Below are 27,116 nucleotides of genomic sequence, written 5' to 3' on the forward strand. Positions count from 1 at the left end.
CACCTAAGTTAAATTTGCTCAGAAACTTCTTCCTATTCTATATCTTCTCCCCATCTACTCACCCTCCCCAAATTAAAAGAATCACCTGGCAGGCATGGTGGTGCATGCCATATAGTAAGGTCATTGATAGCATAAACCAAGTCAGAAATTAGGGTGCTGAAGGGGCCTTGAAGGAGCTCGGGCTCTGGAGGCCGGAGCTGCTGACCCTCTTGGAGTATCAGAGACGCTGGTGCAGGTCAATAGTGAACTTGATCTGTGTTGATCAACAGGTTGTCACTTGAACCAGTGTGTAGGTGTGGTGGGGGAGATGCCGTGACCCATAAGAAGAACTTTAGAGGCACAGAGATGTCACTTTGTGTCTTAGCACCACCTCTTGATAATGCACCAGCACAGCATAAGCCAGGTGTCCAGGCCAACATGGCGCATGGCTCCCACTGTGCTAAGGAAATGGATGGTTGTGAGCAATCAGAAGCCCTGGTTCCTGGAGGAGCAGGACAAAGGTTGGAGGCTTCCCGGCAAAAGGCTGCCAGTGGGCTCCCATCCAGGTGGGAAGGTGGCCAAAAAACCACTGGTACTCCACTCAAGAGGAGCATGCTTTTCAAGCACTGTGGCCAGTGTTTGGAGGCAAATGTGTTACTTCCATGGGTGTGCGCCAATGGCGGAGAGCCTTTTTAACTTAGATTGCTCTCCTTTGGTTTTCTCTTGAACTATCAGGCAGGGAAGCCACCAGACGGAAGTAGGAGCCAGACCACCCGGGCTTGACACTTTCTATCTGGAATGGGGGTTCATCCACATTCTGGGCTCACCCTTTTTGTTGTCACAGTAGGAAACCATGGTCAGAGGAGCCCATGTTTTGTATCTTTGCCTCAGCCTCAGGGTTCAGCACAGAAGACCAGGCCTTGACCCCTTACCGCTCCTGGACTCTGACAAGCTCACTCGGATCTGTGCGTGTTCTTCCCAGCACCCTCAGGAGGTGACTAAGGGGAGCTCACATTTCAGAAACAAAGAATTTTTGGAGTTGCACATACATTAAAGCATCAGCCAAGGCAATGTCTTTTTTTTAGCCAGAAGTTCCAAAGAGCTGTGAGACTGGTGAGTCCCCTCCCGGCCCTGGAGGGAGCTGTCCTCAGGAGGAGTTGCAGATCAGCCTGAGGCCCTGGGCCCTGACCCTTGGTCGGGGGTAATAATGGAAGGGACAGAAGCAGTTCTCATTTGAAGGTGTAAAACTGGGACTTGTTGGTTAACAGAGGAGCTGGCTACACAGGCTCAATTGGTGAGGTGTGAGTAAATCTTTTTAGCAAATGTTCTCTTTTGGAGAAAGTCTGACAGGTCTCTTTGTTAAGGAGTGTTTTTCAAACTCTGGTGCAGGGCCCCTGGGGAGAGGGTGGGAAGCAAGGGGCTGCCAGCTCTGGCTCCTGCTTCATTCCCAGCAGCCATGTCTTTTTACAAAGCAGCTCACTGGAATAAATCACGTACCCTACAGTTCACCCTAGATATGCAATTCAGTCAGCTTCAGGATGCTCGGAGTCCTGCAACCCTTCCCACATTACCAGCTGAGGTTTTATCTGATTTTGTGTGTCAGGGCTCCAGGAGATTGTATTTGCAGAGAGGAAAGATACAGGTTTGAAATAACTTACACTCTTATTGTTATAATCTTACTATAGTTTAAGAACCTTTTCTAAAGAGATTGTGGTTTTCAAGTTCTATTTAAAACCCCAAAGAGTACCAGGAAATAAGCTTGTCTAACATGTGTAAGGCCCTGAGTTCAATCCCCAACACCACAAAATAATTGTAAGGCTGATAGGATAAAACTATAGTACCTTTCTCTTTTTTCACAGATGGTTTATCTAGGGTTTCCTTCAGCATTTAAAAGAAAAGGAAGTTCTTTTGCACAGGTCTAATGTGGTTAGAAGTCAGATTGGGTGGAGTGGGGCTGCAAGAAGACACATGGACACCACTGAAAGAGACTCGTGCTCTTTCAGGTGAGAGACGTCTCTAATTGGCAGGTAGGGCTGCTTAGTGGGGGATCCAGTACCCTTGTACCCCTCCCTAGCCATCCCCAAAAGTATTACTCTGGGACACATTGCAGTGGCTGACAATTAGATGAATGGTTACAATTAAAGAAGATCAAAGTCATCTTCAACTGCTCAGCAAAAAAGGTTGAAAGTAGCAGGGTACTGGTGGCTCACACCTGTAATCCTAGCTACTCAGGAGGCAGAGATCAGGAAGATCACAGTTCGAATCCAGCCTGGGTTTGTGGAGTGGCTCAAGGTTGTAGGCCCTGAGTTTCAACCTCTGTACTGCAAAAAAAAAAAAAAAGGTTAAAAGTTAAAGTTTGCAGGTCATAATGGGGTGAGCTGGTCCCTGTGAAGACTTCATTGTCTAGCACATTATAAATGCCAAAAAAACTTCCCTTACACTCTTCTGTGGAAATGTTACGTCTCTAAAATCTTTCCTTCCCTGTCAATGGTAGATAAATGAAGCATTCATGAACTGTTTTCCTCTTTGAACTTGTGAGGGCATTGCCAGTGGGCTTATTGGGGGCAAAGACTTACCATAGAGCGAGCGATTGTTGTCTAACCAGGGATTCACCCTCCCTTCCAGGAGCCCGGGCTAACTGGATGGTGTTCAGTTGACACACTTGGTTTTCCACCCCAAACCCATGTTTATTGCTTCTGCTTTATTCACAGGACCGGTTCCTGATTTGAGATGAAACCATGAAGAGAAAATAAAAGACACCATAATGCTTTTCCGCAATCGCTTCTTGCTGCTGCTGGCCCTGGCTGCCCTGCTGGCTTTTCTGAGCCTCAGCCTGCAGTTCTGTAAGTACAGCTGGGCTGCAGGGTCCTGGGACAGCGGGGGGTCTTCACTGGGACACAGAGGGCCTGATTTGGTAGGAAACAAGGAGGCCCCAAAGCCTTTGTTCTTTACGCGAACAGTGAGGTTCCTTTTTTTTTTTTTTTTAATCGTTAGTGCTCGTGGGGAGCATTTGTAAGCAGGGGTTCTAAACCACTGAGAAAAAAGGAAAGTTCTCAGGGTGCTCTTCTGGGAGCGAGGAAGAAAAGTGCTTACCAGGCCTCATGACATCTTTTTGACTTCTGCACGGATTCCTGAACAGCCTGGTTATTCCCAAAATCTTAACTCACGTCCCCACAGTGGAGACACTGAGTGGCCCAGCTTGACTTGTGCTGAGCCACGCAGCAGAGGCGTTTGACCTGTGGTGGGCTCCTTGAGAGTTAGGGGCCCGTTTTCTGTTCAGTCAACCAGGGGGCTGGAGTCCTTGGGGCAAGGAGGGGGACATTAGGTCACTGGGCAGTAAGGCTGCACACAGGAAGCCCCACACAGCAAGGCAAAAGCTCCCAATGCAGCCAGTCCGTGGGCCTCCACATCTGTCACGCACTGAGCCCTGTGCTGGGGTTGTATCCCAGATGTGTGCACATCACAGTTTCCCTGTGAGTGGCTGTCCTGGAGCACAGATCCAGCCCCGGTACCTCGATGGTTGCAGCCCTTCAGTGGTGGCCATGGTCCCTTGTGGCCTCCCTCTGTTTGGCCAACCTGTGTCTGTGGTGCCCCTGTTCACTCCACGGAGTGCTCCTCTCCCCTCTCTCCCATGCTTTCAGCCTCTGTCTCTTCTTGTCCAGGAACCATCCATGGCTCCCAAGGGTTTAGTATTTCTGTGATGAACCTGTTCCCTCCTTCCACTAACCCTGCAATGTCCACATGTTCCATTCTTTGTCATTTCCTTCTGCAAGACTCTCTGCTCATTGAGAGCAGGAATGATGTCCTGTTTCTCCCCATATCCCAGGAACCCCTACCACCCAGCTCATGGCAGGTATCTCGTGAATGTTTGTTGAATGAATAAATCTGTGCCTGCTCTGAGAAGCAAGCAGGACTACTTTCCAACTCTTGCTGTGCACTCGAAGCTGAAAAGGCAGGTATATGATGGTGGCAATTGTGTTTCTGCTGTCACCTGACTTCTTTATCTCACCACCTTACCATGATGGGTGGGAGATAAGTAGTTGACACCCGTCACCATCCAGGACAGCTCTGTGGGGAGGTAGCAATTCCCATTGCAGCTTCAGTAGCAGAAAGAGAAGCAGGTGAGCTCAGAGGCATGGGGGGGGTGGGGGGGTCTTGTCATCACAAGCAGGTGCCTTGGGCAAGGATGCTGCAGGATGGCGTCCTCCCAGGCACACTGCTGGTGCATGTGACAGGCTATTCTAATAGGAAGAGAATTAAAAATACTCATCTCATCCTTGCAGACTGGGAAAAGAGGTCAAGAGAAGGTGGGCATACGAAGTCTAAAAATACTCCAGATGGTTAATTAATTGTGAAATACAAATCCTTGCCAAAAAGTGTGGTTTGACTTTCACTCTACATCTTCAGCTTTACAACTTTCAGTTAGAAAATTTTCCATCATTTGGTCAGGGAGGTCGATGTTGCAATCAACCCAAGTTTTATTCTGAGATCCAGTAGGTCTGAGAGGTGGATGTGGGCAGCTGGTGTCCGCTGCATTTCTCTTGCATGAGCTGATCTGTCTTGAATGGCCTGTGTGTCTTGCTTATGTAAACGCTTCTGAAAGTCCCTCTGTTTCAGGAGAGCCAATTTTCAGCCACACTTTTTTTTTTAAGGAAAATTTTTCAGGGTTAAGTTAGCCTGGCTGGACCCAAGTTCTTCATTCTGGGATGCGTTGGAGTTGAAGAAGATATTAAGAAAATGGACATTCTTACTGCTCTTCTACTTCTCGGTAAACTCTAACTTTGAAATTCCCCATTTCTGTCGAAATATGGAGCTTGAGGGTTTCATTTATTTAATGCTTTATTGGTTGTTCGTTTTGTGGTATAAGAAACTGCACTAAATCATAAGGATTTACGCTGAAGTACTAGTCATGTTTTCATTCGTCCCCTAAACTTTAAGTAACATATATGAGGTCATCGGTTGTAACTTGATTTACTCAGGCTTTAAGTAAGCAGTATGGTTTTATTTTCTGGAATAACTGTAGATTTTATTTCATCTTGTTGGTAATTTTCTGTTGTTTTGAATATGAAAAAGTTATGACCTAGGTTACAATTCAAAAATCAGGTTGTTTAAATCAGCCTTTCTTCCTCTGGATAGAGAGCGTGTGTAGTGAACTCAAAAATATTTATTAAGTGCTTATATGTGGTTTGCAGTGGCATACCCTATGCTAATAGTCCTCAATTTAAAAAAAAAAAAGCATCATTTGCTATGTATTTTCAAATCCTTGATATTGTAGTTGAAATGCCTACAAACGAAAAAAAATAATTTCTCAAATTGGAGGACTTTGTTTGCCACTGGGATATGACTCATTAGTTCTGTATCTGTTTTTCTGCTCATCTGTAGTCACCCACTCGCCTGTTACACCCCAGTGTTTCTTTAATTCTTATTTTCTGCTCATTTCTCCAAGTTCCAACGGGCAATCTCAAAATGGCAGTGTGACAGGAGTGCACAGGCTGTGGAATCATAGCCTTGGGTTTGAACACTAGTTTCCCCACTGAGCAACTGGGTGTCCTGACTCTTCTGCAAAATAGAGTTGTGCAAAACCGGTGTGAGAACAGACATCTGGGAAAACCCTTGGCTTATGGAAAACCCTGTATTTCTGCAAGATAAGAATTACTTATTGCTCCTTTACAAGATTGGTATGAGAACAGGGACTTTTGGAAAAACCCTTGGTTTCTTCTTCTGAAAAACAGAGTTGATTGTTGTTTTGCAAGGTTGGTGTGAGGACAGAGATTTTGTGGGAAAACCCTTGGCTCATGGAAGCATAGCCAACGTAAATCCTTTAAGCAAACTGGATAGAGTCCTATCCTAATGCAGCGTCATCAGAAACCAGACTTCCAGGCATTCCAGAAGGCTGTCAAAGCTCGTGTGGCTTCAGCCACTGGGTGGGGGAAGCATTTGAGCTGCACCATCCATTTATTTGTTTTTAACTGGAGAACATTGGCTGTGATGGGGTTTAATCTGTGCAGAGCACATGACACCCATATCTGAGGATGAGCAGGATTCATCTGCAGACGTGAAACCCGGTTGTCTTCATTTTCTGAAGAGCTCAGGTCTACATGGCCCAGATGAAGATGGAGACACATCTCTCTGTTAAGTGTCTGGTTCCTTTTCTCAAAGTCAGTGCCATGCTGAAGTGGAGTGGGTGGGATGTTCTCTCCGACTGGAGTCTGCAAACTCTGGAAGGTCGCTCTCTGGGGAGCACAGTATTAGGAAGGTCACTGGACCTGGGTCCACTGAGTCTTTTTAAACTCCATGGTTTTGTGAGTTTTATCTATCCCTGTTGAGCCAGCACCACGAGTGGGTGCAACTTTGTTCTCTAGCACATATTCCTTGCATTTCCACCCTGGGCTGGGTATTTAACCCACAGGGAGCTCTGTCCAGTGGAGGTGCATCAGAACGAAACACTTGGAACACAACATGTGGTGTGCAGGGGTAGGCAAGGTGGCACAATAGGGTGAGAGAGCCTGGAAAACTCCCTCTCCTGCCACATGCCAGCTGTGAGTTACCCTCTCCTGACTCAGTTTTCTCGTCTGTAAAATGGGGTAGTATTTGTTCCTACCTCATAGAGTTGGCCAAACATTCAGTAAGCCGATGTTTATAAAACACCTGCTTGACACGTGGTAATCACAACGTGTGATTGGTAAATCAGAGGAGTTAGAGATCGCTTATGGCAGGGTAGTGTGGGAGGACAGGGGACAAGAGCCCAGTCCAGCCTGGGGAGTCAGGTGATATCTGAACAATTTCTTGAGAGAGAGTAAGAGTTGCCCAAGGAAGACACTAGGGAAGGGTGCCCCCGGCAGATGGAGGTGGGCACACAAAGGCAGAGTGAGAGAAGACAGGACCAGGTCAGTCACCGATGTGTGGCTGTGAAGTTGGGCCAAAGGCCTGGCCCAGCCCCAGTCTATGTCCTGCAGGCTATGGGAGCCACAGCCACAGGAACAACACCATCTGATTTGGTGTCTTGGAAGACATGTGGTACAATTCTGTGTTTTCCAGCGTGAATCAAACTGCCTGGGAAGCTTGCTGAAAATGCATATTCTCAGCCCTTCCTCAATGCACACTGGTGCCCCTCTCTACAGGATCCAAATGTTAGTGGGAGTGGGCCCCAGAAATCTGCCCCATGAGCCAGCTCCTGTGCGCAGTGTGAATGCTACCCATCCGAGGCTGGGGAAGTACCACTGGGCTTTGCAACTCTGAGGCTGTTTCACTTATTCAGCCAAAGATGGCGGGTCACCAATAGGTGCTTCATTCATCGATACCTTCATGCATGGCTACGTCTTGCCTGGGAGGAGGCTGCAGGAGAGAGGCTGAAGGAAATGCCCAGAGCACAGGCAGAGGTCAGCCTGTAGGGCTGGTGATCCTGGGTCTGCATGGGGAGGTCAAGAGAAGGGCTCAGGGCAAGAAGAGAAGAGGGGCAGAGCCAAGAGCAGGACAAACTGGGGTAGCACAAGAAGAAGAGTGGCTTGGGGGAGCCGGTGAGGTGCCCAAGGACCCAATAGGTATGGTGTCCTGCCTAAAGGGATCTCAGGGTTGAACCCTAGGAGAGACTCTATCCCAAGCCACTGTTGGGGCTTTGTGTTCACAGTTCAAAAAGCCCAGCCTTGGGAGGGCTGGGTCTCTCAGGAGTATGTGGAACCTGCTCCAGGCCACCAGCCTGGGAACTTGTTTCATTTGGCCCACCCAGTGTTTTCAGATTTTTTTCATTTATTTACCAATCTCACACATAAATTTCCAACCCCTCTATAACAAGTCAGTTGCTGTAGCAACCTGAAGCCTCCAGACCCCTGCAGGGAAATGTGGAGAGTCAAGCAGTTGAGTAGGGGTGGGCCCCATTTTTGGGGTGAAGGCATGCTCTCCCTTTGCCTGCCCAGTCCTTCCAGCATCTGAATTTGTACCCTGTGGTGCAGATAAAGGGAGGGGAAAGAGGAGAGGGCCAATGATGACACCCTGGGCAGATGGGAAGAGAGGATGGAGGAAAGACAGCAGTCTGGTGGGGCCACATAGACAGGACAGGCCTAGATGCCAAGGGAGGCATAACCTTCCCGGAGTATGAGAGAGAGAGAGAGAGAGAGAGAGAGAGAGAGAGAGAGAGAGAGAGAGTGTGTGTGTGTGTGTGTGTGTGTGTGTGTGTGTGTTCCCTAGTACCTACCTGTCTTACCATCATTTCTCCTGAAGCCACCAGCCCCATCCCCTTTGTGTGGATCTTTGGACCTAATATCTATCTGCTACCTAATATCTATCTGCTAGAGCAGGGGGTGGTGACATCCGCCTTGAGTCTTCAGACCCTGGCTTCCTCAACCTCACTGTGTTCTTTGGCCTTTGCAGTTTCAACTCTGGGATCCCCCAGAGGTTCATGAGATATGGGTTGAGCTAGCTGAGAGTAAGCGCCTCTCTGCAGAGCAGTCCAGGTGCGAGTCCAGCCAGGACCTTGTACTGTGGACACTTTGTGAAGAAAGGCAAGTACCAAATCAGCGTGTGTGACATGGGGCATTCATGACCATATGTTTTCATGGCAGAGGCGTGGAAATGTGAGCTTTAGAATGCCAGGGGTCTAGCTTCCCATTAGACAGGGGATAGAGATGTATTTTCTTTTTTAATTTTGCAACTCTGTACAGGTTGAGTTGTCCCTTATCTGAAATGCTTAAGACCAAAATTGTTTTGGATTTTGGATTTTTTAAAAATCTTTTTTGTTTGTTTGTTTTTGGTGGGACTGGGGTTTGAACTCAGGGCTTCATACTTGCAAAGCAGGTACTCTACCACTTGAGCCACAACTCCAGTCCTGGATTTTGGATTTTGAAGTGTTTGCATATATATAATGCAGTATCATAGGAATGAGATCTAAGTCTAACACAAAATTCTTCACGTTTTGTATAAGCCTTATACATACAGACTACAGGTCATTTTATACAATATTTCTAGAAAACAAAGTTTCATGGTATGGAGTTTTCTACTTGTGGTATCATGACAGCGTTTAAGAATTTTCAGATTTTGGAATGTTTTGAACTTTGGATTTTCAGATTAGAGATGCTTAACCTGTATGCTACTCTAAAAGCCACAAGGACTCCTCCTGGGCTCTGATTGCTTTGATTTAATTTAGCTTCGGTTGGGTTGGGTTGGTTTGATTTAGTGAGCTGGAACCAAAAACAAACAAACAAACAAAAAGAATTGAAAATAAAAGCTACTATTTCTAACCCAAGACTTCCGTGGAATCTCTATCCCATCAATATTACTGCATTTTTAAACTTAGTAGTTTTTTATTAATTTTGATCCTGTTCTTGAAGGTTTCATTTTTGTTCTGTTTCTGGGAGGTTTTTCCATTTTATATTATTTTTTAATTTGCATACACTAGCAACATGAGGGGGTTTTCTTGTGATAACTGCACCTACACACAGTGAACTTAGAGCACATTCGCCACCTCCATTGCATTTTCATTCTTTCCTTACCTCCTTCCTGCTCTTTTCAGCAGTGTTTGGTGAGTTCCATCATTCTGTCTTCCTGTGTCCACATCCGGTGTCTTTCCCTCTCCTCAGGCTTCAGTACCCCATCCTTCTGCCCTCCACGTCTTGCCGGTGCCCCTGTCCCGTTCATGCCCCATTGTCATCCTCACCATCACTGTAAGTCGAGGTTCCACAAGTAAGCAAGAACATGCACTATTTGGCTTTTTGAGTATTTCTGGGAGTTTTGATTTTGCTTTTCCTCCCGTTCCTCCCCTCCAGCACCCCTCGCTGTCTTTTAGCTTCTGATCTTAGAGCATTTCCCATAATTAGATGAGGAACCATAGGTTCACATTTTTAAATGTTTATTGCAGAGCCAGGAGTGGTAGGTAACACACGACTGTAGTCGCAGCACTCAGAAGGCTGAGGAAGGAGGATTGCAACTTCGAGGCCAGCCTGGACTACATACCCTGTCCTCAAAAAAAAAAGTCTATTTACAGCATCATTTATAACAGGAAACAGAGGAAGGTGATCAAAGTGTCCAACACAGTCAATACTCCTGCAGCCAAGACATAAGGTCAGGCATAACCCCACCTATATGCCTTAGAAGGATGCCTGTAACCTAATAAAGTACACGCAGTCATTTTTATATAGGAGTGTGTGTATACATGCCTGTGTACACACATGTATGCATGTGTGCGTGTGCATGGGTGTGTGCACCTGGGCTGCCAAGGATGGCAGGGGATGGGGAGCCAGCCATGACAGATGCCTCTTTCTGTGATTTGCAGGCAGGTCTGGGCTCCAGGATCACCTCTTGCCTCTCTCTACTCTTGTTTTTCCCCATGTCACCCAAGGGCTGGAATCCAGCCAGGGCTCTGCCTCTCCCAGCCCCAGGTATGTACCAGAGGTGGGGCAGTTTGTGTGTGCCCCCTGAGGTGGCCTCCCGAGAGCCCTACCCACCTGGCAGTGTCCCTGTTGACTCTTTACACGGAAGGCATACTACCATGACGTGCAGACCCCAGAGTCATGGGAACTTACTCCTTTTGGAGGTGCAAGGACTATGTATTTGGGACTCAGCGATTGTCACCAATTCCACTAGATGAGCAGGCATTTGACCTCTGGCAGGACACTCCTCTACACACACACACTGAAGTGTTCAGTGCAGGTTTATGGATTATTTTCCTTCTTTTCATACCTCAGTGTGCAATGACTATTTTAGGATGAACTCATGTTTACATAAAGTGTAAAGATCCCTTTTTATTTTGAAAAAAGAAAAACTTGTTAGCCATCTCTTCTCAAGGGTACTGAAATCACAAACCTGTCTCCAAGTACCATGTGTTCTTAGGCCAAACACATGGACTTCTCTATTGTCCCTCAGGGTTTCAGGGGTTCCATGAAACCCCCATAAATCAAGCCCAAAAGACACTGTGTGCAGTCTCCTTGCAGGGGCAAGGGTCAACAGCTTTTATCAGATCTTCAAAGCCAAGGGCAAAAAGGATCCAGGACCTAAGAGAAGGTGAGGGAGACTGGTCCTTCCTGGTTCTTTTTCAAGACCTGTTCTAGAATCTGTTATTTCTAGTTTCTGTCATGACTGGAGTCTTTGGTGTTCACACGATGTAATCCGATGGGTCTGTTAGGTCAAGGCCAGTTACCTGCAGCCCCCTTTGGAATGTGGGGTTTCCTGACCCCTCTAAGAGGCTGCAACAAGGGCTCAAGCTTGGGCCTCAGTGGGAACCCCCACGCTCTGGCAATAGATTGACTTAGGGCCCTGTGGCAAATGCGGGGGGACAGAGATGAGAGCTTTGCAAGTCACCCTCAGTGAGGAGCCCCAGCCCTGTGAACCCCCTCTCCTGTCCGGTTCACCATCTCCCTGAATATGGCCAGGCTCAGCAAAGATAATAAATTCTTACCTCACCGTGAGGCAAGATTAAAATGGGGAAATCAGAAGAGATTGGTGGTGTGTCATGGCCCCAAATGGATAGATGAAAAGCGGAATTGCAGACTTACCAATTTGATTGGTCTGTCTATGTAAAACCAAGCATCTCAAAGTCTTCAGATATGGACTTGACTTTCCCACCTCACCTGTTTAACACGATTCCACTCCAGCCCTTAAACACAGATAACCGAAGGCGACAACAGAACTGAGGGCTCTTTGCTGTGGTTCTGGTTTTCACTGGCAATTACAGCAGACATGTTTAGACTCAGAACAGGGTGGAGACGGGGTGGGCAGTTAAGATAATTTGTGTGCTAAGGGAATTGTGGGAATTGACCTAGAGCAAATCGCTATTCCTCAGCAGACCAAGGAAGCAGAGAGAGCAGGAGGAAATTGGAGAAGCGAGTTGGCAGGACCGGGGTGGTTCAGCTTATGAAAAGGTGATATCCCAGGCACACTGAATGTGTTTAGGGGAGTCAGGAATGCTGCTAAACTTGGGATGGCTTAGAAGGAAATTGAGATTGGCTCATTGTGCTTTTAGGGTTGTGAACACAGGGACTCAGTACCCCTTCCTGATCCTACGTTGAAGGGAGCACTTTTCAAGAGCTTATAAGAAACTGAAGTAATCACACTCAGAGGACAGATGTGGAAGTGGCACTTCTTGGTCCCTTATCACATGCCATGCACAAGTGGCCACTCCAGGCATGCCCACCACCACCACCCTGATGTAGGTAGGTTTTGTCCCTTTCGTGTTACCGATGAAGGAAATGAAGCCGAGAGAGGCAGAGATACTTGCCCAAGATCACACTGCTAGGAAATAACAGAGCCAGGACTGGAACCCACGTCTTTGTGATGTTTGGCCCCCAGCCAGGTCACCTTCCTGCAGACAGAACCATGAATAGCCATGGCAGCAGGGGTGACAGAGGACAGACTTCAGTGGAGTCCCAAGAAAGAGGTGACTACAGTCAAGCAGGGGGATGGTAGGACATGGGGCTTGGAAGCCACCTGGCTCCTCTCTGACTCCAAAGCAGTATCTTCCACACGGGTCAGCCTGTCATCCATGTGGGGTACCCTAATTGGCACAGCGTACTCCAAGGTCTCCATCCCTGAGCTAGTCAGCCTGGAGTCACAACTGACAGTCCACACCAGGCCATGAGGTTGCTATGAGGCAAGAACCACTCCCACTGGAGGATGGGGCTTCTCCCAGAAGGAAGGGAAGAGCAAGGTTCTGACCCAGCTGCCCCCACACCTCCATTAAAGCTGGTTTTGAGGCACCTGTGAGGGTGCAGGCTAAGGCTAGAGCAGGTGGAAGAAGGCCAGGGATGCAGGAGGATTTTTGTCTTCTGACCAGGGCCTTGATATGTGGAGATGAGTGGAGACTATGGCATGGCTTGGCCATCTGGAATGACACTGGCCTGTCTTTGTGCAAGTCAAAGTGACTCCCAGATAATGGCTGACCTGGCAGCAGATACCTGTCTGTCACATACCTGCTGACATCCTAAAAGTTGCCATCTGGCCTTGACTCGGAGGCCCTCTCTTCTATTCTGTGGGGACCACCAATGCAATAGATAAGAATTAAAATAAGGAATTTGTCCTTAGATGAAACCTCTCCTCCAGACAATTTCATAGTGTTTGCTGCCAGGCTAAGACTTTTTCAATTATGTCATCTTTTGCCTGAGGCTGTCACTGATCACTCACGGTGACTTAACATTTCCTCTAAGTCTTCATCACACCATTCCTGTACCCACAAACCAGTGCCCAGGGAGTACAGGAGACAACACAGCTCAGGGAGGCCACCTCTCCCTGAAGGGTTAAGTGTTTTCTGCTCCACTTTTGTTGTTGTCATTTGTTTTTTTTCAGTACTGGAGATGAACTCAGGGCCTCACACTTGCTAGGCAAGTTTTCTACCACTTGTCTGCTCCCTTTCCCCTGTCTTACTTAATAATGAATGGTGGGCAGATGGATAGATGCATGGATGGACGGACGGACAGACGGATGGGTGGATGGATGCATAGACACCAGCCTGAGGAGTTAACAGGCCTGGGCTTACAGGCTGCAGGACTCAGGAAGCCTGATGACCTGCCTCTATTGAAGGTGTGCTGTGTAGGATGAGGACCAGAGCTGGAAGAAGCAGAGTCAATGTAGCTTGTGTCCTAGTCACAGGCATGGGACTGTCTGTGAATGATGACCACAGACGCACTCTGCATTCAGTGGGTGAGGTGGAGAAAGGTGGGGAAGGGCCTACATGGTGCAGAGTCTGGGTGTTACAGTCATGATTCTAAGAAGTTTATTGGTTGCTTCTGAGAGTGAGGAGGCCAAGAAGAAGCCTGAGAGGAAACTGTCCTCTGCCATTTCATTGAAACCGTCAGCATCTTTATAGACACAGGGATGGAATGAAAGTGACGGAGGAGATGAGGTGGCTGATGGGAATCTTCCCTTCTACTTGGTAGAGAAAGTGTGTGCCCATTGGCACAGTTGGATGTCCGTCAACATTGTCCCTTACTGTCATTCATGCTGGTCACTCATATACAATGGAACTCCTGATCCTTCCATCTGTCTGTCCACCCACTTTCGTCTAGCAATGCCCTCACCGTCTCTTTCTCTTGTCTGGTGACATGAGCTGCTGTCATCTCCTGGGAACAGCAGAGTTTCCAATTGTCCAGGGGCAACTGTAGTTGTTAGGGACTGGGCAAGGCCTGCAGGACAACAGCCTCCTGGAACCCCAGGCCCCAGAAGTCCCTTATGCCATAGCCTGGAGCCTCAGCCCCTTTGTCCAGCTGAGCAAGACCAGCTTGTGCGGCAGGTGGCACAGTGCCAGGTCCAAGGCAGCGGGTGGGACCTGCTCTTCCAGGCGCCTCCTGACTCCAGATCCCCGCAGAGGGCTACCTGTGTGTCAGCCTTTGGGGATGCAGTGGACCAGGTCCCCTGGGGGTCTGAGCATCTTGAGCCAGCCCGTAGCCCCCCGTGTTGTCCATGTTCCACAACCCACTCTTTGTCTCCACACAGCCAGCTGCGGGCCAGCCTTTCAGGCACAGCTCAACTTCTTCCTTAGGAAACCTGCCTCGCCCTATCCCCGCCTCCAGGCTGCTTAAGTCACCCTCATCCTTGTGCTTGCAGTGAGGAAACTATGAGACAGTTCTTAAACGCACAGAGCACAGGGCTCAGTTCAGAGCAGGCCTGCAGTTCAGCAAGCGTTTTTGGAACGCCTGTCCCCTGACAGCAGATAGGGAATATAAGCACGAATGAGGCCTGACCTCAGCCCTCCAGGTGACAAACTAGAATACCCCTGCTCAGATATACTGTGTGTAGTGTGAGCTTTACAGCAGCAGGAACTAGGCGGCTCAGAGGAGAGTGGTGTGGAAATCTGGAGATTCAGGATGGCCTTCCTGGAGGAGGTGACTCCTAGGATCATTTGTAGACTCAGTCAGTTTGGGGGCACAGAGAATAGTTGCAAGCTACCAGAAGAATGTGGGTGAGAAGCATGGTAGGTGGGGGCTCTGAGCAGCTCAGAACAATGGGATGGGGTCGCGGTCAGCTGGGGAAATGTCTCACCCTGCCCCATGCCTCAGACATGCCTGGGATGGACTGGCACTGCATCCTGGTGACTCGGGGAGGCACAAACAGCACAGGGCCATCTCAGCAAGCTGAACTAACGGGCAAGGCTGAGCGCCCACGTGCCAGAGGAAGGAGCAGATAAGGTCTTTCTGGGCAGAAGGTCTCATTCTGGTCCTTACACCCAACTTCATCTATGGCTTCAAACCACAGCTTCCTGAGTCCGTGTGTGGTCATTCCGACCCAACTACTTGGTTCCCAAGTGAAGCCTCACCCATGTGCTTGCAGATAAGCCAGGGACATCAGGAACCCATGGAGTCCCTAACATGGAAATGTGTGTGCATTTCTCTATACATAGGATACGTGTCACATGTGCCTACTATAAATATATGTGCATACCATGTGGTGGGTTTTGAAACCAATATAGACATTTATAGAAAAACAAATAAAGGCGAGGTGGCTCACGACTGTAATTGCAGCTACTCAGAAGGTGGTGATTAGGAGGATCATGGTTTAAGGCCAGCTCAGGCAAAAAAGTTGGAGAGACTTCATCTCAACAAAAAAAGCTGTGGCATGGGGCTGTCATCTCAGCTACACAGGAGGCCATGGGTAGGAGGGCCTCAGTCCAGGCTGGCAAGACACCTCTAAAAAATAACCAAAGTGATGTAGGGCGGGGGGAGTGGCTCAAATGGTAGAGCACCTGCCGAGCAAGCATGAGGCTCTGAGTTCAAACCCCAGTACCACAAAAAAGTAAATGAATAAAAATGAAAAATAAAAAAAAAAGCACTCATTCACACCATTCCCTCCATCCCCAGAGAAAACTGTGACATTCTGACGTCTCCTCAACACAGCACATTGCTGTGTATTGGCAGACTGGCAAGTGATTGTTTTTCCTTCACGCAAAGAGGGTCATATCAGTGCCTGGTGACTTGGTTCATTCCCTTCCTTTAATTTGTCTTTGGACTTTTTCCATTCTTTTTTGCTGGGGTAGAATATTCCACAGCATGGATGTCTCATTCTCTTCTGGATTTTTTGTTGTTGTTGTTATTTCACACAGCACTACAGTGACTCTCCTTGGCTATGCATCTCTGGGGGACTGGGTGACATTTTGGGCTAGACTCTAAGGTTAGAGTAGTGAGATGGGGGACACAACCATAGGAAACTCATGCCACTCGTTCCTGCTGTCCCCTCTCACCTCAACCAGTGAGTGGAAGGGTCAGGTTTCTCGATCCTTGGCAAATTACATGTTATCATTCAGACTTGATCTTCCAGTCTGGTCAGGGGGAAAATGATACCCCATTGGTTGTTTGGTTTTTTGCTTTGGTTTCCGTTGTTTGCGTTTTTTGGTTTGCGTTGTTTATGATTTGGTTGGTTAGTTGGTTAGAGTTTTTTTGTTCATTTGTTTGTTTTGCTTTTTGAAACAGAGTCTCACTGTATAGCCCAGGCAGGCCTTCAGCTCAAAATCCTCTGTTTCAGCCTCCCAAGTGCTGGGATTACAGACATGCACCGCCATCCTTAGCACTATTAGTTGTTTTATTTTGTATTTCTTTAGTTACAAGTAAATTTGAGCATATTTTTGTATGTTTTTGGCCACTGGCATTTATTTTTCTGTAATTAAGCCTGTTCATATCCCTTAATGAAATTTTCAATTATGGGCTCTTGTGTAGTTTGGGTATTAACCATTTCTCTGGTATACATGTTACAAATAGTTTTCTCTGGGTGTATGATTGTCTTTTATTCTTGTTTATGGCATCTGTTTGCTAAAGGGAGGCTTTAAATATTTGCACAGATGAGATGAGGGAATTTAAGCTGATTTAGACTAGCATTTGCTTGCTGCTTTAGCTATTGCTCGGATGTGTGCATACACGATAGTGATTTAAAAACCTTCCAGAAGTTGAGCGGGTCCATGGTCACAATTATTTGCCTGCATTTTCTTCAATAGGTGGATGTTGAAAGTGTGATTGTTATTGGACAGGGAGTTCTAGAAAATCTGATCTACAAAGACAGTCCCCAAGTGTGGAAAAATTGGGGACCCCTGAGACAGAAGCTGCCCGTGGAGGGACAGATGGCTGCTCATGGAGGGACAGATGGTTGGGGCAGCCCCAAGGTGCCATCCTTGCAAGCTAGCAGCCAGAAGAACAAAGAGAGCCTCTGCTAGGGTCTGCTTATTACGGCTCACAAGGAAAAGAAAATGTATCCACCCATCGCTGTCCTCATTGATGCTGGTCACATGTCACCCTGCCAGAGGGCAGAGACACTGTGAATTGCCTCATGAAGGGGGGCTCCGTGGCAAAAAGAGGGGTAACTGATCGCAAGACCCGCAGTGGACACCAGGAGACAGTAGTGGGAAGAGCTGGCCTGGGGTGGAGGGGTGAGCAGGAGCCAGGATTCAGTCCACCACAGGTGTGCGTCTTGGACCTTGGCTCTCTTCTGTGAAGTGGTCTCATGAGGACGAGGAGCAAATGCCTGTGGTCAGGCACGGTTCGATGACATTAAGTGAGGTGTGTAAGAAACCCACGACTAGCATTTAGCAGGCATTCAATGGATGATGGTTTTCCTGCTCGTCCTTGTGACGACGAGGTAACAGGATTACAGAAAGTTAGCGTGTTCTCCCTTCACTGTCCCTGGGGGCCAGTGTCTCTGGGAGACCCCTAGGTGGCTCAGTGAGAAGAGAGAAGCGGTGGAGCACAGTGGGGCAGTACTGGAGTTTGAACTCAGGGCTTTGGGCTTAAAGGCAATCACTTTACCGCATGAGCCACACAGGCCACACTTCTCGAGTGGGACGCTAACTTGCCACATGGAGGTCCTCCTGACTCTGAAGGCAGGAACAGTTACTGGCAGTGGCACTCAGCCCCCTTTGCTTTGCTGAGCAAGGCCTGGCACCTCAGTGACTGCATTGTCCTGACCTCTGCTGTCCTGCAGTCCACCTGATCCCCGTGTCAGCAGCTAAGGATGGAGTGAGCAGCAAGAGTCGCAAGCGACTCATGCCCAACCCGGTGACGGAGCCCCCTGTGACGGACCCAGTCTATGAAGCGCTTCTGTATTGCAACATCCCAAGTATGGCCGAGCGCAGCATGGAAGGTAGGCCTCACTGTGCTGCCCCTCTTGGCCCTTGGAGCCTGGGACTCCATGCCTCTGGGGGCTAGCGACATTCCCTTGCTCCATCAAATTTTGCTTTTTCTGACCATGAATGGTGTGCAATCTTGATCTATTTATGCCCTGCCACGTTCCAGGAAGGATTTAAAATGAAAGTCATTGTAACCAGGATTTCTGCGGGCATCCCCCTGTCTGGCACATAAGAGAGGCCACGTTAGAAGTCACCCCCGTATCTCACTGGTTTTCAGCCTCCAGCCATAGCCCACAAACCTCCCTGGTACTTCCAGGACACCTGGGATATACCCAGCCCTCTCCTGTGCCTCTGTCCCACCTTGGGGCTCTTTGGCTGGGGCCTCACCCAGCATAACAGCCATTCCCACAGCTTAGACTCCTTGCAGCCACTCTGCAACCTGTGGTGGCCATCATGACCTGCTCCTATGATTCCCAGCAAGGGCACAACCAGGTCCCCCCACCCCACTCCCCCAACCCCTTCTAAAATACTTAGGCTAGCGATGATGACCACTGGTGTGCTTCTCTCCCTCAGGTCACGCCCCCCATCACTTTAAGCTGGTCTCTGTGCACGTGTTCATCCGCCACGGAGACAGGTACCCGCTGTACACCATTCCCAAAACAAAGCGGCCAGAAGTTGACTGTACTCTGGTGGCTAACAGGTAAATTGCACTTTTCCTTAAAAGTCCTTTTCAGGAATCTGCCATGTCCTGTACAAGCTACTGGCGAGCACACTGTTTGGAGGAGCCCAACTATCAGGTCCTTCTCAGTCTGGCATCAGAGACCATCGTCCCCTGACCCACAGAGGTGGGGACATCTGCTCCAAGTAACACAGCAGCCACACTAACGCTGGAGCCCAGGACTGTATGAAGCCCATTCTCCCACCCCGCTGTTCTTCAGCTTGAGAACACCAGGGCATGCGACAGTGAGCACTTTAGTAACCCAAGCTCAGCTGATCATAGGGGCAACAGACAGGTTCCTGGGTCTCTCTGAGCTCCCTCCCCCTCATTAACCCCCTCCCCCGGAAATGGGGGTTCCAGTGCTCACCACACAGGACTGGGGTGAGGAATAAGTGAGATGATTCCGGGGAGGGTGTGTTTGCAACTGCAAAGCTCTGTGACTGTAAAATAGTATCTCAACCGTTTAATTGTTCACAGCAGTAGAGACCTGGTCGTGGTTGAGAACCTTTAGGATAAAAAATAACGGAGCAGAGTGTGGAAATTGCGTGTATAGAAATGGCACAGTCATTTAGAAGCTCAGTTAGCAATAAAATGATGGGCCCAGCCTCAGCCAGCCTGGAATCCCTCATGGAGATTGCTGGATGAGGTCAGGAGATGCAGGAAGGCACTCAGGGGGACAATGTCACTTTGATGGAATGTTCCTGGAGTGCCAGCCCGCCTGGGCAGGGCCAGCCTGGCAGAACCAAGGATTTCCTCAGGGCACCCCAGGCTGTTCTGGGATGGTCTGGAGTTTCAGACTCATGCATCTCACTCAGGCCTTCTCATTTTATGTACAAATGTCACAAGGCTTTCATGCTCTCTCTCTCTCTCTCTGACTCTCTCTCTCACATGCTGGACATCAAAGCGGGCAGCTGGGGGAATTTGTGTCTTCTTTCTTGAGGGTCTTGTGGTTGGAAAATGCCTAAGCTGAGTCCAGCCCATGTCAGAGGACCCCATGGACACATCCCCTCCCTCCAGGCTGATCCCTTTCTAAAATTATCACTGAGATCCATTGCTCCCCAGTACCCCACTTCTTGCCAGAACCCACCCTTTGTGCCTTTGCACCTGCCATGCCTCCCTGTCCCCCATCTCTGTTTGATCCCCTCTATAGCTCCCTCCTCCAGGAAGCCTTCCTGGTACACTAGGGTGGCTCTGTGACTGTATTGGGCCTGACAATGCCTAATACCCACTGCAAAGGGGGGGTTAGGGAGGTATATGGGAAGGGTGTCAGAAGTAGCAAGATCAGAGTCACTGTATTTAAAACCCAGCCTCGGCTGGCCTTAGGGGTGGAACTGTGGAGGCTTCTTATAGTACTGGGTGTTAACCCCTTTGTTTCTGGACCCTGGGGACAGCTGGAGCTTATGGGTGGGAGAGGGCAGCTCAGAGAAGTGGCACAAAAGGCTTTCAGTATGTTCCCAGCTGACACAGTTCTGCCATTGCCCACCGCTGGACATCAGTCCTTTGAACAGCTCACTGGGCCCCTGAGCCAGGCCAACACAGGTGGCTTCAGGGACAAGCCACCCCTGGGGCCTGCTCCCCAGACTCTAGAGGGGCTTCATATTCCCAGCAGGGAGAACTTAACCAGCTCAGTTCAAAGTGCTCCCTGGTACACATTGCACCATGAGGCTGTCTTCCCATCAGGCTTGTCTCTGCCCTTCCCAGACAGGCTCCTCAAAGCCTGGATGCTCCCTGTGTCACCAGGCCCAGCACAGAGCATGGCATATAGCAGTTGCTGGGCTGCGTGGTTTGCAGAATGAATCCAGGGGCTCAGTGAGAGCCACAGGACATGACTGTCTGTGATGTGTCCCTGTCGTGCACCTCCTGGTAGAGTTAAGCCTTGACCTCAGAAGCCCCAGAAGTCTTTGCAGTCTATCTGACAGCAAATCAAATCCTTTCTCAGAGCTTCTGCATAGGGACAGTACGACACCCTGTGAGGTCTACATAAGATGACAGAACCAAGCACTGTGCTTGGTCCACCCTGAGCCCAATAAGCCATAAGGAGCCTGGAGGCCACTGGGGCACAGCCTCTTCTCCTCTCCCCTATGAGGCCAGACCAGGTCCTAGAGCCTTCATGCTGTCACCATAATGGTAAGATCTTCTATGGGGACATTTTTGGAGATCCCATTTGAGAGGCTCAGTTCTGAGGACCAGTTGCCCTGGTTGCCTCTCTCCTTGTCCTTGGTCTAGTTTTATTTGAGTGACCATTCTGTTTGTAGGAGCCATTTTAAATCCATTGTGGAAGAAGGCAGAGTGTGGGTGTTTAATTACAGTGGCTCCCCCATTATCCAAGATTTCTCTCTCCGTGGTTTCTGTGGTTTTCTGTGGTCACCAGTTATCTGTGGTTACCAGCAGCCTAAGAAGATTAAATAGAAGATTCCAGAAATAAACGGAGACTACACTCACATAACTGGAGTATGGTGTGTGGCTCTAAATGTTGCGTTTTATTCTGGGTTATTGCTTTTAGTCTCTTACTGTGCCTCGCTTACAGATTAAGCATTACCATGGGTGTGTAGGGTCATCTTGGAACGTGCCCCCCGCAGATAAGGGGCACTTACTCTACTTAATGTCATTTAATTAGTTCCCTCTGGAAGCCAGAAAGAGCTGGCTTGTCACTGTAAATGATTATTTAGAAAAAGAGTAGGAACACAGTTCATGGACCAGCTGTGAGGGCCACCAACCGCCCTGGGATGGTGGCATTTTGGTTCACAGCAGTGTTTGCTGTCTTCCCAGCTGCTACTTCAGCTCATAAATCACTAATTTTGTGACCTCCTGCTAGGTGGCAAGGTCTAGAAGACGCCCGCTACGGTAGACCACCTTACGTGCAGTTTTGATCAAACGCAGTCCAAAAAAATGATTTGTTTTTGTAAGATTCAAAAGAAATTTCAAAACCAAAAATTGTAAATTCCCCTGTGTGCACCACGCAGCTCTGTGGAAGCTGAGACACTCTGGGTCAGTCCTGCCTTGTCATCAGTTGTGTTTAAAGTCGTGTCATGATCTGCTGAGTGTTCCCTGCCCTTCTTCACTGGGCGACAGTCTGCCTCCCCACAAGCAAATGGTGCCCCCAAAGCAAGGTAAAAGTGAGTGTACTTAATGGAAGTGACAATTCGAGATTTGTTGAATGGCAGCTTGTCTTTAATGGTGTCAGTATGGGAAAAATGAATCAAGCATCTTCAGTGTTCAAGGTAAACAGCATGAAATAAGATCTAGTTTCTGGTGACCAGCGTTAATTTTTGTGACAATAACGTACCCTACTCCACGCGGTTTCAGGTTAATGGTCAGACCTTCTTTCATGTGGTTTGGGGAAATTTGAGTGATTTTAGAGAACTGGACTGCACGCATCCTGAGTGTGCACAGGTTTTCCCTCAATGGTGGCCTCCCTGGAACCGTAGACCCCCGGATATCTGGGGTCTGCTTTACTCTAGCCCAGATCCGGGAAGGTCTGGGCGGGCAGGTGAGCAGTGTGAGCTCAGTCAGCAGAGTCAGGTGTCCCCAAGTCCGTTGCCTCCAAGGTCCTGTCCACAGCACCACCTCCCAGGACTCGTAGTGGAAGCTGCCTCTCCATGAATGCCCGGCTAGTTGAAATATTCCTTTCGTCCAGCATTTATTCAACAAATTTGTTTCATGTTCCTTCCATGTGCCAGGAGCTGTCTGCCGCAGGTGCCTGGTTCACGAGTCAAGAGGTGGCACGTGAGCAGACACATAAGTGAAGTGGAGGAGCCAGCCCCGTGGAGGCCCAGGGGCACAGTATCCCAGAAGTAGAGAGCAGCAAGTGCAAGAGGCCTGGGCCTGGCAGATCAGGCGTGCACGGGGAACAAGAGGACCAGTGTGTGGCCAGCCTGGGGGAAAAGGAAATGAAGGGTGTCTAAAGCCTCACAGAAGGCAGCTGTCCTGCACTCAGGGAGCCACACATCCCAGGATAGCCGGGCCTGGTTCGTGCTCAGTGAACAGCCAGCATGGGCAGCAGAGAAAGAAGGAAATAGAAGAAGAAGTAGAAGTGGCTTTGGTCCCACAGCCGAGGACATGAAGCAGAAGAGGGACAGCCTGACTCAGCTCGGGGTGGGGAGGGGAAGGAGGCTGCAGGTCAGGGAGGCCATGAGAAAGGTGCTGAAGGGGTCCCCAGAAGCAAGTAAGGTACAGCTGATGAGAAATGGTCCTGTGAGTGGTGAGGCCAATCTGGACTACATGGGATGCTGGACAGCTTGATACACTGGGGTCCTCAAAGTTCATTTCACAGGTTTGAGTGTAGAGTGAAAAATAGGTCATCATCAAACACTGTGGTGGGAGTATAGGCTCCAGGCACAAAGGGATGAAATGAGGACTTCCTCTGACAGCCATGATGCTGAGTGGATTGGAAGCTGGTGACTCTGTGTGCTGTTTGGCGGTAGTGATGCAGAGGAGGCTTCACTCAGAGTCCTAAAAATGGCCTCCAGAGTCTTCTTGCTCTTCCTTATCCCCTTACCTGTCTGGCCCCTCCTGCCACTTTGCTTACCCTCAGGTGCTCCACTTCAGCCACTGTGCCCCCAGCTCTACCTTCTGCACTCAGGCCACTCCTGCCTCAGGGCCTTTGCACTGCCTATCTCCTCTCTACAGAAGGTGCTTCCTACAGAGAGCTTTATGGCTGATTTCTCACCTCCTTCAAGGTCACCTTCTTAATAAGGCCTGCTTAGAATACGCTAGTTAAAATGATTGCTTCTTGTTTCCCTGGGCTAGAATGTAAGCTCCCTTCATGAGGGTAGGGATTTTATTTGTTCTTGAGCACTGCTGCTACATCCCAAGTGCCCAGGATCAAGCCTGGCACATGGAGGAGTATGACAAATACTTGAATGAAGAAGTGATGGAGGCAGGACTCAGAGAGCAACAGCAGGGGCAGAGGGGGCAGAACTTAGAGAAGGTCAGGTGGGACCACTAGGACCCATGACAGGGTGGCCAGGAATGTGAGAAGGGTCTGTGCCCAGGTTTCTGATGGGGTGTCTACTGATGGTGCTGCCCCTCCCTCGGATCCAGAGCACAGAAAACATGAGGGAGGGAGGTCGTGGCTCAGGTTTAGCACTACCTGTGAGCCGTCTTCAACATTCAGGTTACAGTACTGCTGGGCAGGGGACTCAGAGGACTGACTTCCCCGATGACAAGAGACTCAGCTGAGACTCGAGCATATAGACGGCAGCTGAGGACGTGTGGCTCAGAACCTGTTGGCTGAGGACCGAGCCTAGAGGAATCCCAACAGGGACCAGGCACAGAGGCAAAAGAGGATCCCAGGAGATGAAGTAGCAGCCCTGGAAGGAGTCAGGACAGTGGTTTTGAACAGCCAAGGGAAATGGGGTGCTCAGTCACCCCACGTAAAGAAGCAAAAAGGTCCAGAGGCCAAAGACTGAGAAAAGTATCCTGGGCTTCTCTTTAGAATTTTATTTTGTTGACATTGGAAATAATAAATCTTCTTTAACAGGTGTAAGTTTGTGAAGTGTGACGTGAGTTCATTTCAGTTTCCAGACAGGTGAGCTTTTTGGAGCTGTGTTTGCTGATAGCTCTTGCTGGTTTTACACAGAACTCTTCTCTGCCCACCTTAGTGCTCTGGGCAGAGCTCAGAGGTGGCTGGGATCATGGCTGATGCACGCTTCTCTCATGAGTGTGCAGATGGGCCTTGGGTCCTGTCTCCAGCTTTGTGTCATACCTAGGTACGAACAATGCACATGAAAATGTAAGCAAGAGCTCTGGCATAGCAGGGCAGGTGGCTCCCGCCTGTAATCCCAGCTACTCAGGAGGCAGAGTTCAGGAGGATCCTGGTTCAAAGCCAACCTGGGCAAACAGTTTCAAGACCCTATCTCAAAAAAAAAAAAAATCACAAAAAAGGGCTGGTAGAGTGGCTCAAGGTGTAGGCCGTGAGTTCAAACCTCAGTACTACCAAAAAAAAAAAATCTCTGGCAGGATGATTTGAAGGCTTCCAATAGTAATATTTTTTATTCTCTTCAATATGGAGGCAGATTTCCAATGAGGACAAAGATAATAATCATTTCTGTACTAATTAGGGTAAGCCTAGGCTGTTGTGACAGTGACTCAAGAGTTCCACCTTAAACAACTGGGAAGTGCTCTCTTCTTTGTGGAAGGTCTGAGAATCAAGAGAGGGCTGGGGGTTCCTCCAAGTTGTTGCCCCTGCTGTCGTCCAGAAAGCCTGCATATTTGACCTGAGCTGCCACCAGGCCTAACCGTGGCCAAGGCCAAGAAAAAGAACATGGGGAGCTGGGCGGGGCTGGGGGGTGGAGCCAAACCCGGAAGTGGCGTGCGTGCTTCCATTCCATTGGTGGACGCTTGGTCACGTGGTTCCAGCGAACCTGCAGAACCTCAGAAATGGGATCTAACCGAGTTCCCGGGAAGAAAAAAAGGGATTTCAGTGTATAATTAGCGCTCTTAACCCTAACTGCTTTGGTTTTTTTGTATTTTCACCAAAAACCTGCCTATTTTAGTAAACACTCTGGGAAGTTAACTCATTGTGCCTGATTCGGGAAGGCCTGGTGTCTCCAGTTAGCATCCAAGGGTGGTCCTCACAGCTGAACGCGTTTCCACACAGTTTTGGGGCATCTACCGGGTGTTAAGTAGCCTCTGGGCTCCGATGAGGCCGGGGAGGGGACAGGCAGGGCCTGGTAGCTCGGATTCAGGGCAGGTCCCAGGGCTCAGGTTTCCTTGTCCTCACTTCTCATTAAAAAGATGCAGCCGTTGGTTATCTGTTCTCTAAGCTTTTCTTCCATGACTCTTCCTGCTTAAAAGTTGTACTGACTACAATTAGCTGTCCCCGCATCGTCACTCGCCCTGACCACCTGGGGCGTCTCAGCAAACACCTTCAGCAGTGAGATCCATTCCTAAAAATGGCAGCAAAGCTTTTCTCAGATCCTAAAATAACAAAATTACCAACCTGAAAGAATGGCGTGGACCGGAATGCTTGGGGCCTGTCCCAGGTTTTCCTTTGCTGATGTGATTCACACTGGCAGCCTCGCAGTCGGTGGGGACATTTTCTTTCCTGGCTTACAAACATTTATGTACTTGAGCCTCGGGCAAAATAAAATACTCTCTCATTTTAGGGAAAGACAGTTCTCTGCAGCCATCCAGAGTAATTTACTAGATTCTCTAACACTGTGTGTTATTTTTTAAAGGCATATTTTTTAAAAGATGGATTCTCTTTGGTGTTGCATTTTTGCAAGATAATAAATTCACGTTGGCAGCAGTTTTTAAAGTATTGCCAAAGTTAATCGGGCTTTCAGGCAGCAGGGGTTTGCCGATAGAACAATCGATCAATTGATCTTTGCTTCTTTTCATGCTGATTGAACGTGCAGTTTGGTTGTGAACTTCTGTTCAATTGGAAAATGTAGACACATTTCTGAGCCATTTTATTATCCAAAGAACAGGTCATTTCATTATTCAGAGAAAATGTGTATAAACTCATAGGTCATTTCATTATTTGGGGAAAGTTGTATATTAGTGACTTAGATAATGTCTGGACTTACCATAAATACCCTGTGCAAGAAGCACAGGACCAAACGTGGGAGCTGCCTTTGCATTTGCAGCCAATCCCTCTGATGGAGAGGGTGGGCTGGGAGGGCAGGGTTAAAATGCAGGGGACAATGAGAGCCACTGCCACCCAGGCCAAAGCTCCCCAGGCCAGGACCCAAGGAATGGCTGTGAAGGTAAAGGAGAGAGAGATAGATGGAGACTCAGAAGGGAGAAGAATCTGCAAGATTAGGGAAGAGGGGGCAGGGGGAGGGACGGGGTGGGAGAACTCAGAACAACTCCAGCCTGGGGCGGCATCACTGCTGGGGGCATCGGTGGCCTCCCAGCACCCCAGCCAGGGTGTCAGGGTAGGGGACAGACTGATTGCAGGCAAAGTTGAATCTCCAGGTGCCATGTTCAGCAGAGGTCAAGGGCACAGCTGACCTTACAGAGAGGGCACTGTGTGTCCAGGGGTCACAATGAAACTGGAACCTGAAAATGATTAAGCCAGAGCACCTGGGGCCTTCTGACCACTAATCCTCTGTGTTGTCTCTTCAGGAAACCCTACCACCCCAAACTGGAAGCTTTTGTTAGCCACATGGCAAAGGGACCTGGAGCCTCCTTTGAAAGCCCCTTAAACTCCCTGCCTCTCTACCCCAACCACCCGCTCTGTGAAATGGGAGAGCTCACGCAGACAGGTATGTGTGACTGCAACCCACCCACTGTCCCTCCCACCCACCCCTCCATTCGGAGCCGGTTCCCTGGGTAAGGGCCGCGAGACTCAGAGAAGCACGCAGACTGGCATCTTGAAGAACTCAGAGACTCCAAAGTATCTGATTACACATCTGCAAAAATAGCCTTTTGGAGCCAGGCACA

At 48.9% G+C, this 27,116-nt stretch overlaps 1 protein-coding gene across 6 annotated transcripts in view; it reads left to right on the top strand.

Moving 5' to 3' along the window:
- The window catches only part of Pxylp1 (2-phosphoxylose phosphatase 1), a 56,409-nt gene that overhangs the window by 23,507 nt on the left and 5,786 nt on the right, over window positions 1–27,116 (top strand). For 4 of the 6 annotated variants that reach the window (XM_074059944.1, XM_020170491.2, XM_074059940.1 and 1 more), the window contains exons 2-5: window positions 2,691–2,822; window positions 17,863–18,021; window positions 18,581–18,707; window positions 26,799–26,938. In XM_074059944.1, coding sequence (XP_073916045.1) covers window positions 2,744–2,822; window positions 17,863–18,021; window positions 18,581–18,707; window positions 26,799–26,938 — 505 coding nt within the window. In that variant the 5' untranslated portion in view covers window positions 2,691–2,743. Of the gene's footprint in view, window positions 1–2,690; window positions 2,823–2,890; window positions 3,936–4,631; window positions 4,748–17,862; window positions 18,022–18,580; window positions 18,708–26,798; window positions 26,939–27,116 lie in introns of those variants that run through there. The other 2 variants (XM_074059942.1, XM_074059943.1) reach the window with 2 other exon arrangements.

The sequence above is a fragment of the Castor canadensis genome, chromosome 17, assembly GCF_047511655.1.
Source record: "Castor canadensis chromosome 17, mCasCan1.hap1v2, whole genome shotgun sequence".
Lineage (NCBI taxonomy): Eukaryota > Metazoa > Chordata > Mammalia > Rodentia > Castoridae > Castor > Castor canadensis.